Source organism: Podarcis filfolensis, assembly GCF_964270895.1.
Source record: "Podarcis filfolensis genome assembly, chromosome: 8".
In the NCBI taxonomy this organism is placed as follows: domain Eukaryota; kingdom Metazoa; phylum Chordata; class Lepidosauria; order Squamata; family Lacertidae; genus Podarcis; species Podarcis filfolensis.
The window spans coordinates 53,243,150-53,261,498 of NC_139611.1; the positions used below are offsets into that span (position 1 = coordinate 53,243,150).

Consider the following 18,349-nt stretch of genomic DNA (forward strand, 5'->3'; position numbering starts at 1 on the left):
AAAATTCCTCTCAAAATGAGATACTGCACCTTGGCAGGAGTTGCTATTCACAGGTTGCATCAGTGTTGGAAACCCAAATCACTAAGTGGATACCACAGGTCTGGCTGCACCAATTTATATTCTCCGTAGTGGGATCCCAAACACAGAATCCCTTTTGCACCTGCACTCCCTTTTGACTAGGAGGAATGCAGGATCAGATCCCCAAACATACATGTTCTGTTATGCTAAGGTTCCTGTGGCTCCACTCCAGAGGGAACAAACATACCTTTATTTATTTTTTTCTAAAAAGGAATTGTAGTTTCAACTAACAAGCCAAAAAAAGCTGAAAAGACCTTTTGTTACAGAGGGCAAAAATGTCTGGAGTATAATTGTACAAACACTCTCACATTTTCTGGACTAAAACTGATTGCATTCTAGTCCATCCGCCCCCCCCCCCAATGCATCAAAAGACACTGAAATATTTTAGAATTCTTTGCTGTTGCTTAATAAAGATGGAACTGGAGGCAAAGTCGCTATTTAAAAACAAAATGAAATAAAGCTCCAAGAGCAGCTGAATCCCAGGAATAATTTTGCAAAGACAGGGAACAATCCACCAACAGTTTCCCCCTCATAAGCCCCACAAATGGAGGGGCGTAACACACGTAACTCTCTTTCCTTTCAAACAGACCCTATTGCAGTAGAAGGAGTGTCTCCAATATTTGCCCGAGATCCTTTAAAGAAAGACTAACACAGAAAATGGGGCAATACAAAACAAAAATCTCACAGCGCTATTTTTCAGGGAGCTTGCATATATTTAGTTACTAAAACTATTAGGATGCAAATCTCAAAATGTGCAAGCCTTCACTTAGCCAATAAATACAGAAACTGGCATACATTGTCCTTGCATAATAAAAGGCTCGCTGGTAAAATAGCAGGAGCTCTACGTAAATAAGCAACATTCTTCTTGGCTGAGGTCACTGACTCACTCTATTCTACTTCACCCCAGTCTGGAATCTGACAATTTAAGTATGGGAGAGGGAGGCACTGCCACTCTTCAGCCCCCTCCCCGTACACACACAGACACACACACACACAGCGGATTTCATTTTAAATGCAGTTTTAAATTTTAAAGAGAGGCATCCTATGACAGCAGCAAGACACAAATATTTTAATTAGGGATATGAAAGGCTTGTGAAATTATCCTAAAAAGACAAAGGAAATGCCACTCACAATTCAAAGTTTAGGAAAATGTGTCCATGTTGTGTATGTGTAGATAGGTACCTCAAATGTACTATGTTTACTGTATATTTTATCTATATTCATGAGACAAAGTACGACCAGTTAGAATTTCTTTTAGAAATCCGTTGGCTGCATTGCACACTATCAACAAGCACGGGCTGTATGTCGGCAACAGAATATGGCCTTGGGCCCAAGTTTAGCTTCTTGGGAAACTCAGCTATTATTTATTTTTATTGTTATTTTAAGAAAAGCATGTTTTTAGATTTTGGACCTCTGAAAATGCACTTGAAAGTATATGAGCAGGACGAGGAGGCTGAATATGAGTGCTTTGAATAGGAAACATTTTCTGAGCACATACAGGGCAGGATTCTGCCCAAAATGTATTTACGGTGGTACCTTGGTTTACAACCATAACCCGTTCCAGAGATCTGTTTGTAAACCAAAACAGGTTGAACCCAAGGCACGCTTTCGCCAATGGGGCCTCCAAAAAAAATTTGTTCGTAATCCAAAAAAAAATGGGTTGTAATCCAAAAGAGGTTTGCAAACTGGGATGCGCACTTCCAGGTTTGACGTGTTTGTAATCCAAAATGTATGCAAACCAGACTGTTTGCAAACCAAGGTACCACTGTATTAATTTGAAAATGTACAGAATATTCCAAGGTGACTTTCCAGATACAATAAAATCAGTTAATGAATATCTATAAAACATAACTAAAAGCATGAGTAGATACTGGTTGGTTTAAATAAAAGTTCATGATGAGCAGTCCTGCCTAAGTGGTAAAGGTAAAGGTAAAGGGACCCCTGACCATTAGGTCCAGTTGCAGACGACTCTGGGGTTGTGGCGCTCATCTCGCTTTACTGGCCGAGGGAGCCGGCGTACAGCTTCTGGGTCATGTGGCCAGAATGACTAAGCCACTTCTAGTGAACCAGAGCAGTGCACGGAAATGCCGTTTACCTTCCAAAAAGAAGGGAGGGGTGGTTCCTGACAAATCTCTACAGGCAGCGAGTTCCACAGGGCAGCAGGGACTGTTACCCTAAAGACTCAGTCCCTAGCGAAGGCCAACTGAACCCCAAGGGCCAAAGTGCCCCATCAGAGGATCTCCGGGATTGAGATGGAGGATCGAATGCAACAGAATACAGAGCAATTGCATTGAGAGGCTGTCATGTCCAACAGACCTCAAACAACAGTGCCATCCCTCCCACTTCTAGGATGGAAACTCTCAAACTGCACTTTCAGCAAACACTGGAAACTACAGTGGTACCTCCGGTTGCGAATGGGATCCATTCCGGTGGACCGCTTCTGCGCATGCGCACCAAAACCCAGAAAAATACTTCCGGGTTTGCTGCGTTCATATCCCGAAGTTTACATATCCAGAGGGAAATGTAAGCAGAGGTACGACTGTAATTGCTAATCCTACTATTGGAGCATAGTGGAGCTACTTGTTCAGTTCATATGGAGTGCCAGTGATGCTCCAAAGGCCTAGCTAGGCCCACATGAACTGAGTGGGCATCCTGAAGCCTCGAAAACATGCAGGGATGGCATGACAGAAACTTGGGGTCCCTCAGCCCAAATATATATAGAAAACATCCCTTATAAAGTTGAAGGGGGGTGGGGCAAGGCGAAATCACTACTTTAAGATAATATTTCTCTTATTATAATTCTTTTTTTACTGAATTTATACCCCACCCTTCCTCCCCAAGGAGTCAAGGGTAGCAAACAGATACACAGTTTAAAAACAAAAGGACAGTGGTGGTGCTTTTACAATCATGTCTCTGCTAACTAGCTTTCTGTTGAAATTCTCTCTCTCTCTCTCTCTCTCTCTCTCTCTCTCTCTCTCTCTCCCTCCCTCCCTCCCTCATTGATTGAATTTATATATCGCCCTATACCCGGAGGTCTCATGGCGGTTCACAGAAAAGATCACAATATATAAAATAAAAACAATAACCCAATAACACCTCCCCAAAAGAGCCACATTTTAAAAGAGTATAGGATGTGTCAATCAGATCAACCAAAGGCCTGGTTTTTGCCTGGCGTCTAAAGGTGTATCATTAATGTTCTTAAGGAGACTGTGGCCCTCTGAAACATTAAGCCAGAAATAACCATTTGTTCCATTTTGTGATTTCAAGAATGAACAGAAGTAAAAACACTGCTATGCAGAGCTCAGGCCAAAAGCCAGGGTCAAGGAGTGCTCTTTCAGAGGTCCCCATGGGCAAGTCTCTGCAGCTAACTTTGGGCTAACTCATGGAGAAGGCGGAAGGGTGGCTGTTTGAGCAGGCCTTGCGCCAAGCCAGCCTCTCAGATCAGCCACTCAGCTGCAGCCACGTCCCGACATCGGTTCCAGTTCCCACAACCGCTTGACATAATGTGGGATTATTTTTTTTAAGCATCCTAGGAATGTTAAAAATATATGATCAAGGCAGTGGGAAGTGGGAGGTCATGCATGGGGGGAGGGGGGCAATAACCCACTCCCTTGGGTAATTTTTGTATTTTCCATCTACCCTTTCATTAATAGTTAACACAACATTGTTGGATGTGGAGAGAGAAGGGCCACAAATCACACCCAAGCAGACCCTATGCCAGGGCATTATAAACAAAAAGTTCTGTAGCCATCCAGTAACAAATAAATATAGTCGTAAGTTTTATATGACTGCCCATCGACAAACATTCCCTGGGGGGGCTCGCAAATATTATGGTATCAAAAATGCAACACAATAGTTAAAATCAATAAAAGACAGCAAAATATTTCCTTGTAACAGAGACAGCATAAACTGATTACAGCTTCTGTTGAAACGCAGTCATAACAGTTCAAGGTTAATTTTACTACAAGACCCTGCAGCAAGAAAAAACAGAATTCAGCCACCTGGTTGCTCAGGACCTTTAAAAATGTGGTAATTTATGTCCTCTCCTTCCACCATGGAGCTTAGGGTGGTGTTCATGGCTTTCCCTATGCCCTCTCATTTTATCCTCCTCACAACCCTGTGAGGCAGGCCAGGCTGAAAGAGTGGCTGGCCCAAGATCACCTAGTGGGCTTCATGACAGACCAGGAGGATTTGAACTCAAGTCTCCCCAAAACCATATCCCATACTCTAATCAAAACACAACACTAGCACAAACATCTTAGGCAAACCGTTGGTCTACTATTGGCTTCTGCCAACCGTTCAGGTATCTGAAAACTCATCCCTTTCCTTATTTTTCTTTCCTCTAGGAGGAATGTGTGTCATTCTTTTGGCTTTTCCACACACTATACAGAGTACTTCCAATAAGATTTTGATTAAGTCCCTCACCAAATATACATGAGTAAGCCCAGTGCTCATGGAATGTGCAGAGGTTCTACAACTCCCATCAGCCGCAGCATCATATGGTCATGGTGACTGGGGCTAATGGAAGTTCTAGTTCAAAACAGCTGGAGCGCACCAGGTTCACAAAGCCACACTGATCAAAACTAGGGAGATGTATATGGTGGAGGCAATGTGCACAGGTGGCCTCAATTTATTAATTCGTTTATTCATTCACTCACTCACTCATTAGACATTTATCCATGCTCAGTAACAACTGCTCTCTGGCTAATGAAAAAACATGCTTTAAAAAGTTAAAAATCACAAAATCCATGTACAGTGGTACCTCGGTTTAAGAACAGCCCTGTTTACGTACTATTCGGTATACAAACTCCGCAAAACCGGAAGTAGTGTTCTAGTTAGTGAACTTTACCTCGGTCTATGAACGGAAGCTGAGTGGTGGAAGAGCACCAGCGGTGGGAGGCCTCATTAGGGAAAGCGCGCCTCAGTTTAAGAACGGCTTTGGTTTAAGAAACGACTTCCGGAACGGATTAAGTTCATAAACCAAGGTACCACTGTAAAACTGTATCAACGAGACGAGGATGGATTTTTAATTGTAAAAACTTATTTAAATCTTTTTACCAAACAACACCCCCCCAACAAATCCACATAAATAAAATTCTTTTTTAGAAGCACTAACACTAAAACATCTGCTTTATTTTATGCCATTTTATTTTGATTTTGATTTTGTTGCTTATATGCTATGTTTTATTGCATGCCACTCTGAAATTGTTTTTCCAATAAAAAGGGATAGAAATATTTTAAATAAATAAATACAGTCATTTTAAATCAGAGAAGTCTACAAACCATGGCAAGCAGCCATGCAAGTCCTACAAAGTTATACAACCACATTAGCAACCACCCAGCAAAATCCAACATATTTTAAAAACAGAGTTTAAAAGGCCCATGAAAATAAATATATTTTTTTCCCTTGTGTCAAAGAGTCATTAAAATAGGTACTGAGAGGCTGCCCTTGAGAAAGCCCTTATCATCTTAAATATTCTCCAGTATCTGTGCAGGTAGATCTCATCTTAGGTTGATTTTACATGAATGATCACAGCTTTATGCTGACAGCAGGAAAATAAATATATGGGATAGAAGAACAGGAAACCCCCCCTGGAAGGGTCATCTGAGATCTCACAAAATCTCACAGGACCTCGTTGGAGCCTTACAGGACCTTCCAGAGTCCTCATGCAACTCAGAGGTGGCTTTAGGGTAGCATGATTGGTTCAGCCGCACTGAATATTGCACTGTAGGGGGTGCTACAACAATGCTGTAGCATGGAGCATGAGAAGGGGGAGCAGGGAGAGGGTCAAATTTTAAGGTGCTGCTGAAATTTGAGAGCCCAAAGTCTGTTACTGCACAACATTCCCAGTTCCTGGTAAGCAAGGAGGGCAGTTTAAAAAAGCTCCCCATCTTGCATGGGGGGGCAAGGCCTGCTCAATGCAGGCTTTAGACATGTAGAGTTCCAGGAGCCATTCTGGCTTTGCATGATTTTGCTTATATACACAATAGCCAGGAATGTAACCCCTGCATATGATGAGACCTGCCTGGACACTTTGGAAACATAGCAATAAAAATGAAGCGTCACTTTCCAGCTGAAATTGGACCACCACAGGTATTCTGCTCTACAGTGGGTTAAGTAGAGCACCAGTCACCTCACTTCTGGTGAGTCACAGCATCACTACTTTTGCAATCCATTATAACCTGCAGATTTCCCCAAGTATTCCAAATTTTGCCTTCATTTTACAGTTAGACCTTCGATTCATCAAAATGCCATGAACGCAGTGAAGGCACCCCAAGGGGCAGGCCTCAAAATCCAACAGGGACACAAGTTAAGGCATTTTTTTGCAAGAGGCCATAAAAGCACGCGACTTACCACAAGAGCAGCATGTAAAGCAGTTGGTGTGGTAGAGGTTCCCCATGGCCTGGCAAGCCTGGCTGGCCCCGTATACCCCCTTTCCGCACTTGATACAAATGCCTATGGAGAAGAGAGAGAAGGAAAATTAGAGCCCAGTAAAAATCCAGCTAACAGCTGCAAACGCCTAACCAGCAGGCACTACCAACCCATGAAGCCAGTTGTTCTTATTGCTCAATAGGTGCCAGGAGTTATGTATTTAATAGCATTTTGATCCCACCTTTTTTCTCCAAGGAGCTCAAGGTGGTCAACATGGTTCTCCCCCTCCTCATTTAATCCCCACAACAACCCTTTGAGGTAGGTTAAGCTAAGAGGCAGTGACCCAAGGCCCAAGGTCACCTAGGGTGCTTCATGGCCAAGTAGGGATTTGAAACCCCGTTTCTCCCAGGTCCTAGTCCGACACTAACCACTACATGAGTGCTCTCCAACCTTGGGTCCCCACAAGCTGTTGGACTACAACTCCTATCATTCCCAACCAGTTTAGCCCGTGGTCAGAGATTATGGGAGTTGTAGTCCAACAACATATGGGGACCCAACACTGCACTATCCCACACAGGCTTTCAGTCATTTATTTCAGCATGGAACGTTGCAACTATTAAGTGCTAGAAACTGCTCCCCCCCCCCTTGTTCCTTAAGAAGAAAAGAAAAGACAACACACACAAAAGCTAAATTTCCAAAAATTGAATTCTGAGAGGGGTAGCCAATGCCACTAAAGACAGAATCAGATTGGAGAACTGGGCCCCAACTAACAAAATGAATTGCAATACGGACGAATGTAAGAATAAGATGGGGGACACCTCGCATGCCAGCAGTAAATGTGAAAAGGATCCAGAGGTTTAGTAGACCACAAGCTAATGTGAGTCAACCATGTGATGCAGCAGCAAAAAAAAGCCAATGCTATTCTAGGCTACATCAACAGATGTAGTGTGTAGTGTATAGTGTATAGTGTTCAGATCAAGGGAAATAATAGTACCACTCTCTTCTACCTTGGTCAGACCACACCTAGAATACTGTGTCCAATTCTGGGTGCCACAATTTAAGAAGGATGTTGACAATGGCTTCAAGTTACACAATAGGAGATTCTGACATCAGGAAGACCTTTCTGCTGGGAAGAGCTGTTCTGACAGTGGACCCATGAGAGGTGGTGGACCCTACTTTCTTGGAGTTTTTAAAGCAAAGGTTGGATGGCCATCTGGCATATATGATCTATTTGCAGGGGGCTAGAGTCCCTTACAATTCTATGATTCATGGCTCAGTGTATCTGCTCAAAACAGAACTTGCACGCCACAGACATGGGGGAGTAGGGCTGAGCCAGAGCTGTGTCATTTTGCAACACCATCTATCTATGTATGGAGCTTTTCAGGCTAACATAAACTGGCCCTATCTTGAGATTCCAACTGTGGGAGAGGCCACTGACGGAATTAGCAGATGCAGCAAAGACGGCTTGGTCTTCATTTCAGCTGAGGCTGAGGGACAAAGGTGTAGTCTGCCAAAAGAAGGATGGAAGAGGTGGCTTTGAAGAAAGGTTGGAAGAACATGGATGTCCTGGGAGAAGTTCTAGGCGTAAGGGACACCAAGAGAGAGTCAGAATATTGAAGGAGAGGAGGGCATTTGCAGGAATATAAGGTAGAAATATTGGGGAAAGCATGACTGGGAAAAGCTACCAAGACACTGGTTGGTTCTGTTCCTTTCTGTAGGAGTGGTGGGCTTATTAGAAACAACCCATCTCAAGAAGCCAACAGATTCCCAAGAGCCCCTAGGGAGTTTCCATCAGGTATGGCGTCAACAGACTTGTGCAGTTGACACCATTGTTCCTAAGTGGACTCTTCTTATAAAGAGAGTAATTGACAGTTGACTGCAACACAAGTTGAATGTTCATGAACTCAGTAAACTGCAGCTGAAACCCACTTTACAGCTTGGCACATGCAACTGGCACATATACTGATACATACAGGAGCTTTCTCTGTTGTGCACACACCCCTTCAATTGTGGAGTGTCCTTCCCCTACCCTGGAAGGGCTGATGGTGATGAGTCTAAAGGGATTCCACCATCAAGTAAAAATAATCTTCTTGTTCCAGGAAGTTGGGAGTAAAATAGTAAAAGCACCCTGTGGTTTTAGTATTCCTATGTTGCTGTTGCTGATAGTTTATCTGGTTGGTTTCATCATTGTGGTGTATTTGAAGTACAGTGGTACCTCTGGTTACGTACTTAATTCGTTCCGGAGATCCATTCTTAACTTGAAACACCACTTTAGCTAATGGGGCCTCCCACTGCTGCCGCGCCACTGTGCGATTTCTGTTCTCATCCTGGAGCAAAGTTCTTAACCCGAGGTACTGTTTCTGGGTTAGCGGAGTCTGTAACCTGAAGTGTCTGTAACCTGAAGCGTATGTAACCCGAGGTACCACTGTATTGCTAGAAACTGCCCCACTCTACAGTTTTAGAAAACAATAATAATAATACATTACACATGTCTACCATCATGTTTAAAGACCCAAGTAGTTTTGAAGCAATGGAAATGAGATCTTCCAAAAGGAGGTGTTTACAATTCCCAAAGAGGAATACGCAATACATACTGTGTAGAACAGCCCAGGAAATGTCACCATACAATTACACTGGAGCACAAGCAGCACTGCTCAATGCTGCCTCAGCTGAAGTTTTCGCCCTATTAACTAAGTTTATTTTTGGCCATGCAAACAGCTCTTTTAGAGTCCTCTGGCACCTCGCTGCCGCCATCTGCACTCTTTCAGAATCTGAGCACATCAGTGACTGACTGACTGCTGCTGCTGACATTTCAAGCCAGGAGAAACAACCCCTTTGATTCTCCTGTTCTCATTCCAAAGATGGCAGAAGTCCATTTCCTTGGCTTTTGAGAGCTCATTCACAAACACAGCTAGATGCTGCCCATCCTTTTGCAAATTCATTGACAGTGCTCTCTCTCCTGGGAAACACTGTGGCATGAGGATCTGTTGCCCATTACCCCTGCTTCCAAAGCCATTAGTCCAACAGGAGCAGATCACTGGCAATTTCAATTCATTTCACCAAAAAACACAGCACTGAACAGCTGCCAGGATGAAAATTATGTAGCTTAAGCAAGGTGTATTATAAATAATATAACAGGGGTGTACTGTCCACCCTGCTGCACACCCTCCCTAAGTGATCAGGTGGAGGTAATCTCAAATGTGATATTAGAAAACCCTCTCATGGTGGTTATGGTAGAACTTGTATATTCACACTGATTCATGTTATAGGCTTTAACAACAGCAACGGCAGTTTTCCAGCTTTTTAGTTCTATGGGCAGCATTTTATACTGTAAACAGAGGCGGTCTTTGGAATAAGGCACAATCATAGACCAAACATTATATTGTGTCAGTTCAACAACTATACAGAAGGATCTTTTACTACTAAATCAATTAAGGGTGCGTTTAGATGTGGGGAATATTGCATTAGTTTTTCTGATGATAATGCTCTGCACTTCTGTCCTGTTTACAAATGTTCCTCTCACACTGCAGTACCTATTGTGATATGACACTGGGACTGTTCAACTAGTATGCCAGCATGTTACATTGAATTTCACCACACCAGTGGGTGTGGTATGAAACAATAATGAACATCACTGAAAAAGGTCACCCTCCCTCATCCCTTCCACACATGCACGCTGCTTCTGTTCACCCATGAAAACAGCAGGAAAAAACTGTATGCTGGTATATCACCTCAAATTTCACTACTTTACTCCCATGATTTTCAGGGTTAAGAGGACTGCAATTGGTTATTTTCTGGAATCAAATAACATGGAAATGAGCACTAAACACGTGCAACATCCTGTTAGTTCAAATATAATGTGGAAACCTAAGAGTTTGGGAAACTTTGGGGAAATTGAACAACAGTCTATCAGGGGAATAAAACAAGGTTGCCTAATGGCAATTATCCTGTTTAATAATTATATAAATGACATAGTCCATATACTGGAAACAGAGGATGTGGGCTCACCTGTTACATACGGCAGAAAGGTTTAGAATTTAATGTATGCAGATAAACTAGTTGTAATGGTTCTAGGGGTTGCTCGTGCGTAAGTTGCCGCCACTCCTGGCTAGGTTACCTGGTTGAACCCTTTCTGTCTGGACAGCCCTTCACTTCGTGACTGTCTCAGTCGCTGGCAGAATCCGTCAGTGGGCGTTTCTTGAACCTCTTCCAGCAAAGAAGTTCTTTGACGCCAAGTCTCCTCCTACTCTCCCTGCACGGAAGTCTTCTGCGCAGGGAGGGCGTGGGCAGTGGCGTACCCGTGCTCTCCCCGCTGGTCTCCGGTGAAGAGTCCTGGAGCCTCCTCTCCGATTCCCCCATCTGCCCCCCTTCTCCACTGGTGTTACGCTGATTTCCTTCCCCAGCAGATGAGCTGCCTCTCTCCCTACTGGGACCCTCTCCGGCAACCCCTCTAGAGCCTTCCCTCCGCCTCTAGCTCCGATGGCAGTTCCCTGACACTAGTGTTAATATCTCTTACCTGGTTAGGTGTGAAGAAACTACTTAAAAAGGCTTATAGTATATTACAAAGAAGATAAATTATATTGAATCCAAAATAATGTTATTTGGACATTGCTCACCAAAACATAACTGGCAAATAGATGGGCACACAATAGAACAAGTCTATATGTGCAAGAATTTGGGTATTCTCTTTGAAGAGAATTTATACAGTACTGGAAAGCACACTGGGAGTCTAGCCAAGCAAGTAAGTGGAGCAATACAAAAGTTCCCCCCCACCCCCACCCCCCCCAATACAAAAGAGTGACAGAAGTCAACCCCTGCTTTGAAAACATTTCAAGCCAAGGTGATTTCCCAACTGCTGTAGGGCTCAGAGATGGGGTGGGGGAATAAAATGTGGATTAAACTACTAGAAATAGAACAGATTTATTTTTTTTAACGAAGACTGCTAGGTCCCTCACCTCCCAGAATGCCAGCCTCTGTCCCTTGGCCATAGATGGACTGGGCCACCACTGAATTAAGGACAGAAGTGGCACTATTGAAATCTCATAAGCATATACACATCTCATCAGAAGAATGGGACATCATCTTTCAAGCAACATGGGAAGTCAATGTGAAATTATTCAAAATCTATTACAAAAGTATAATCTGCCAGAATCATTTAGGCCCACTTAGACAAAAAAAGAACCAGGGAACAGGTTTTTACAGCTCAGAATTAATGCAGAAACCTTCTGGCCCTATTAAGAGCTTTTGAACTTAAACAGAGAAAGGTCTTAACTTATTTTGCATGTATAACCCTTATAGAAAATTGGTTATTTTGTCTCTCCTCCTCTGCCTCCCCACTCCCCAACCCACTTCTTTTGCTACTTCCCACACTGTCAAGATAAAGAAAGTAAAATCCTTGTGGCTGGGACCTGCCCTTTAAAAATCTACAATATACTGTATAACACCACATACAGTTATATAAATAAAATGTTTATTGATAATTTAAATAGGACTCTGAGTCTTAACATACTTAACAGAAATAAAATGCAGAGCATACATACATATTAAGCGGGCACTAACTTTGCTTCAGGAGCAATCTTAAGTTTCTTCTTCTGAGTAACACAACACTGCATTCCTGACAGAGATACAGGGATGGTGAGCAGATAAAACACTGAAAGACTTGGGGACGCAGAAGCTTCTCATGGGTGTCCCAAATGTGGGGAAACTGGGAATTTCTGGGGATGAGCTATTAAAATTCTTCCTTAAATCTCAGGACTATAGGCCACAATCCTCCATTCCACTGAGCATTGAGGCAGTTAAAGGAAAGGATGGTACCTCATAGTGCAGTACAGTTTCAAACTGAGACAGAAGCCGATGTTCTCAGGCTGTATGTGATTGATCATACTACTCAAGAACAAGTACATCTTTGCTTGTAACTGGGTTGTAAGGTAAAGAAGGTAAAGGACCCCTGGACTGTTAAGTCCAGTCAAAGGCGACTATGGGGTGCAGCGCTCATCTCGCTTCAGGCTGAGGGAGCTGGAGTTTGTCCATGGACAGATTTCCAGGTCAAGTGGCCAGCATGACTAAACCAGTTCTGGCGCAACAAAACACTGTGACGGAAGCCAGAGCACAAGGAAACACCATTTGCCTTCCCGCCACAGCGGTACCTATTTATCTACTTGCACTGGTATGCTTTCGAACTGCTAGATTGGCAGAAGGGAGGACAGAGCAATGGGAGCTCACCCCATTGTGTAGACTCAAACTGCCGACTTTCTGATCAGCAAGCCAAAGAGGATCAGTGGTTTAGACCGCAGTGCCACCCAGTCCCAATAACTGGGTTGTAGCTTATGCTAACTGAAGTTAGAGAAGACTCAGTTAAATTAACAGACTCAAGTTAATAATGTCCATTAATTTCCATGAGTCACAGGCTGGAAAAGGCCCTAAGAATGTCCACCGAAGCCACCAGCACAAGCACCACACAAAACCATTACTCAAGGGAGTCTAAAGAGGCCAGATCTAAAACAGGTCTAAAGAAATCTAGAGAGGACACTAACCAGATAATGAACCTTCCCACCCAATTCATATTTCCTCATTGATGCCTCCTGCTCTTCCCCATAGGAATGAAATAAAATCATCCACACACTGGCTCAGGAACAGGAGGCAACAAAATGAGTACTTATCTCTCCATTAACTTTATATGCATGAATGGGCAAAATGTCTAGAAGTTGTGGGTGCCAAGGGCACATTCCAGCAAAGGAAAAGGCACTCGAGGGAGTTGCACAGCAAGGCCTTTGGGGGGGGTGTAGCCTAGAGAGTGTCCCAAGGGCCAGATGGAGAGATTGGAGGGCCTCATTTAGCCTGCAGGCTATGGGCCCCATTCTCATGACATAAGAGGTGTCCTGCTGAATCAGGCCAAAAGGACCATCTAGCACAGCACATCCTTTCTCCAGCAGTGGCCATTGAGATGCCCGTGAAAAGCCCACAAGTTGGGCATGACTAAGGCAGCTGCCATCTTGTTTGAGCCCATCATATGGCAAGCAGGTACAGGGCCTCTGACTGAATGCAAGGGCTGGATTGAGCCATCATAGCCAATAGCCACTAACACACACACCCTGCATAAATTCACAGAAAAACCACCCACGTTGCTAGTCCTCACCACATAAGAAGAGCCTTCTGGATCAGGCCAGCATCCTGTTCCTACAGTGTCCCACAAGATGCCTGTTGAAAACCTGCAAGCAGGACCTGAATTTGAGAGCCCTCTCCCCTCCTGTGACTTCCAGCAACTGGCACTCTCTCTGAAGTGTTACTACTGCCTCTGATTACTATGGAGGCAGAGCACAGCCATTCTGGTTAGTAGCAGCTATTGATGGTGGCCTTACATTGCATGAATTTGTCCAATTTTGTTTTACAACCATCCAAGTTGGTAGTACATTTCACATACAGTGGTATTCAATTCTGTAAGAATCACTTCATCCCACACTGCTTGGCTCTGTTGTGAAGGCACGAACAGCCTCCACTGGTTTTGTGTTAGGGGCAATGTCAAAGCTCCTTCTGTGCTACTTGCCCTGGACAAGACTGGACACTTGATGCAGTGGTACCTCAGGTTACAGACACTTCAGGTTACACACTCCACTAACCCAAATAGTACCTCGGGTTAAGAACTTTACCTCAGGATGAGAACAGAAATCGTGTGGCAGCAGCACGGCAGCAGCGGGAGGCCCCATTAGCTAAAGTGGTACCTCAGGTTAAGAACAGTTTCAGGTTAAGAATGGACCTCCAGAACGAATTAAGTTTTTAACCCGAGGTACCACTGTAATGCAGTTGGGAAGTCATGAACATGAATGGAACAAATCCAGCAACTCATAGGATTTCTGAAAGTCACAGCTGATGGGGATGGAACAGCTGTCTGGCAGCGAATCACACCATGCTGGTGGTCTTACCAAACTTACACTCACCCACCCAGGTTGGTCAACTTTACCCTCATCAACCCCCACAAAAGCTCAAAGCAGATAATCAGGCTCCACCAAACTGCAAAGAGGTTATAGTTAGAACAGAACAGATCAGGATCTAAACCAGCTTTGGAGCCTCTAATTCTGGCACAAGCTACTTCCCTTCCCAACTCCATTCTCAATGTGTAATTTGAGATTATGACACCCTGAGTGGACACAGAGCCCTCCCTCATTCATGAGAGCACAGACAGCTTGGGGAAACTCTGAGCAGAGCTGCATAGATGCTGGCCCAAGTCTGGTTTCTGTATTTTGGGACTACAACCTCCCATGGTCTCAATATCAAACTATTTCAGCAAATGAACGTTCCTACTTCTTTAACCCTCAATGAGTTATCATAAAACACTTGCTTGCTCTGTGATGGTGGCAGTGGGGGGGGGGCTGTATCAACTTTGTAGTAGTGAAATATTCGGTATTTGCAGATGTTTGTGTACTTTTAAGCTATGTTCCTATGGTATGGGGATTAACAGCAGGACAGCAAAAGTGGACACTGTGAGCCCTTATGGTTGCCAAGAGACTTATGCTTCAAGCCTGGGAGGATAAATATCCACCACCAATGGTTTGAGCACCTCACCAACCTTGCTACATTTCAGTGTAGAAACACTAATTTCATGTGCATATACTGTTTGGACATCCAGAGTGCTTATACCTTAACATGTATCATTTCGGATGGCTTTTGTATTCTCAGTGTTAACTGACACTGTGTGGCATGTTCTTCCTGTCTTTTTTAAAATCTTTGTTTGTCCCCCTCCTTTGTTAAATTTGACACTACAGATATGTAAGCACAAGGCATGCCCAATGCACAGAGACCGCAATTAGTTTACAGCTGCCCATCATCATATATTCTATGGGGAGGCTGCATGTTACCATCTACTGATGACAAGTATGCCCCACGGCTCCTTTGCTAGGGTGGGGGTTTGAGCCCAGATTCCTAGGGCAGACTCCTCATATTAGATCAGCTCCCACATAAATTTAACCATTCTAAAATCCTTTGACAGCTGTTCCGCTTCCTGGAATAGGGTTCCAACTGGGTTACACCCCATGTATTTTCCTCTGCTTCACACTGTTCCCAGGAGACAAAGATGTTTCCTGGCTCCAGCAAGGCAAGGAAAGCAAACAACTTAGGTTTTTTATTTTTCAAAAATAAAATAAAAAAACCTCAACAACCACCCTGACACAGTCAGATGATCTTCTTGGGAGATGCCCTCCTCCTGTTTCCTTGCAGACAGTCCAAATGTTTGAAACATCCCAAGTTATGTTATTCTTCAGATAAAGGATATTTCAAGACACAAAGAAAACACAGTAGCTTTGGCTGATTGCTAAATGAAACCACATGACTGTTGGGATAGGGCTGGGCTTAGCGGTTTGGTGTTTTTTAAAAAAATGTCCTGATGGGTTATAGCATCTTTTCCCAGTGTTTGTTGGCTCTCACTACCAATTCCATTACTGGCTGCATTCTAATAGAATTCAGTTTTTTTTAATAAAAAAAGATGGAATGAGATATTGGCAGGAAGAACACACTCCAGTAAGAGAAGCCAGATCTTCCACACCACATGCACATTGTAGGTTTGAGCCAGTCCACCACAGACATGGCACTTGCACACAGAGGAATCCCATAGGGCACAGAAGGTCTGCATTCAGCACACCAGGCCATGACTAAGCCTGCATGCCTGCCATTCCTTGTAACAGGAGCAGCCTGGTGTTCTAAGTACACACACCCAGGGGAGTGGTAGGGCTGTACTATTGCTTATGGCAGCCTTCCCCAACCTGGTGCCCTTCGGATGCTGAAATCAACAACTCTCTCCATCCCTGCCCATTGGCCATGATGGGGGCTAATGGGAGTTGAAGTCCAAAACCTCAGGACAGGTGGCTGGAAGGCTGCTTTATGAAGATCCTCTCATGTGCAAGGACAGCAGCGAGAGTGGGACCAGATCCAAGTCTTGTATCTTGAAAGGTCTGGGATATTACCTCCCATATATGTAGGCCAACACCCAGTATTTAACATAGCATATTGAATTAATTCAACCAAAGTAATGACAGCAAGGGACGCGGGTGGCGCTGTGGGTTAAACCACAGAGCCTAGGACTTGCCGATCAGAAGGTCGGCGGTTCGAATCCCCGTGACGGGGTGAGCTCCCATTGCTCGGTCCCTGCTCCTGCCAACCTAGCAGTTCAAAAGCATGTAAAAGTGCAAGTAGATAAATAGGTACCGCTCCGGCGGGAAGGTAAATGGCATTTCCGTGCGCTGCTCTGGTTCGCCAGAAGTGGCTTAGTCATGCTGGCCACATGTACTGTACGCCGTACAGCTGTACGCTGGCTCCCTCGGCCAATAAAGCGAGCTGAGCGCTGCAACCCCAGAGTCGGCCACGACTGGACCTAATGGTCAGGGGTCCCTTTACCCTTTTAATGACAGCAGCTCAGGAGCTCAGGATCAATGTGAATGCCTTCTCCAGACCAGACCAGTCTCCGCTCTGCATAAGAGGCCTTGTTAACATGGCCTGAAGATACCCACCTCATAGTGGAGCAGAGTAGGGCATTCTCCATAGTGACACCTACCTTCAATATAGCCCCCTAAAACAGGTTTGCAGACGTGATGAAAGACTGTAGCTCCCCAGCAGAGAACACACTTTGCACGCAGATAATCCAGTTTAATCCCCAGCATCTCCATTTTAAATTCTCAAGCAGACAGAGCATGAGAAAGCCCCCAAGGCTTTAGAGAGGTGCTGCCAGTCAGAGTGGGCGAGTCTGATCTAGATGGATTATTAGACTAATTCCCCATAAGACAACTTTTGGATGTTTATACAGGTACAGGATAGTGTAAGATGTGATAAGTTAACTCTGCCTTAAACCTTTAAACTCAATGTGCAGGAGCTGTGAAAAAGGCAAACTCCAAGCTAGAGATCATTAGGAAAGGAATGGGGGGGAGACTACCAATGTCAAATTTATGGTTCAATAGCATTTGGATTATTGTGTGGAGTTCTGGATACCAAACCTCAACATGGATATTGCAGAGTTGGAAAAGGTTAAGAAATGAGCAAGTAGAATGATTAAGGGGATGCAGTGACTTTCTTCATAGGGAAGAAAGGTTGCAGCGTTTGGGGACTTCTTAATTTAGAGAAAAGGAGAGTAACAGGTGAGGTTATAGTCGTTTATAAAATTAGGCATGGCACGAAGAAAGTGGACAGAGAAATGTTTTTCTCCCTCTCTCATAATGCTAGAATTTGTGGATACCCAATCAAGCTGAATATTGGAAGATTCAGGACAGACAAAAGGAAGCACTTCTTCACACAGTGCATAGTTAAACTTTGGAATTTGCTTCTACAGGATTAGATAAATTCATGGAGGAGTGTGCTATCAACGGCTGCTAGCCATGATGGCTATGCTGGGTATCCAGAGGCAGAGGCAGTAACGGCTCTGAATCCATTGCTGGAAGAAAGCCACAGGAGGAGTGAGCTTTCTTGTGCTCAGGTCCTGCTTGCCTGCTTCCTATAGGCATCTGGGTGGCCACTGTGAGAACAGGATACTTGGATCAGATGGGCCTAGAGGGCAGATTCTCATGTTCCTAAGAACCGCAGACAAGTCAACCAAGGTCAGATCACCACAAAAATACTTCAACAAAATACTTCAACTTCAACAAAAGCAGCCTTTGCTTAAAAAAATAACCAAAATCTTGTGTTGGCTGATATGAAACTGGAACAAATAGACCAGTGAGGCTGACTGAGGGTACTGGCTGGCAGATGGGAGCAGCAGGTTGGTCAAGACAGGTTTACTTTCAACTCTGGGTCTACAGTTTTATGATTTGATTCATATTGCACTGGTATATGTAAGCTGCTTCAAGGTTACCTGTAATAGAAGGCTGTATTCAAAAAGCCCTAAATAAATAAATGAAAATAAATAAGTAAATGCTTCCATGG

The 18,349-nt window shown here is 44.0% G+C and overlaps 1 protein-coding gene across 2 annotated transcripts in view; it reads right to left on the minus strand.

Annotated features, from left to right (window-relative positions):
• The window catches only part of WTIP (WT1 interacting protein), a 58,570-nt gene that overhangs the window by 28,706 nt on the left and 11,515 nt on the right, over window positions 1–18,349 (minus strand). For both annotated transcript variants that reach the window (XR_014551054.1, XM_083625217.1), the window contains exon 2: window positions 6,434–6,535. Coding sequence is in view for 1 of the 2 variants with exons in the window: in XM_083625217.1 (XP_083481343.1) it covers window positions 6,434–6,535 (102 nt within the window). In the remaining variant the exon portion in view is untranslated. The remainder of the gene's footprint in view (window positions 1–6,433; window positions 6,536–18,349) is intronic.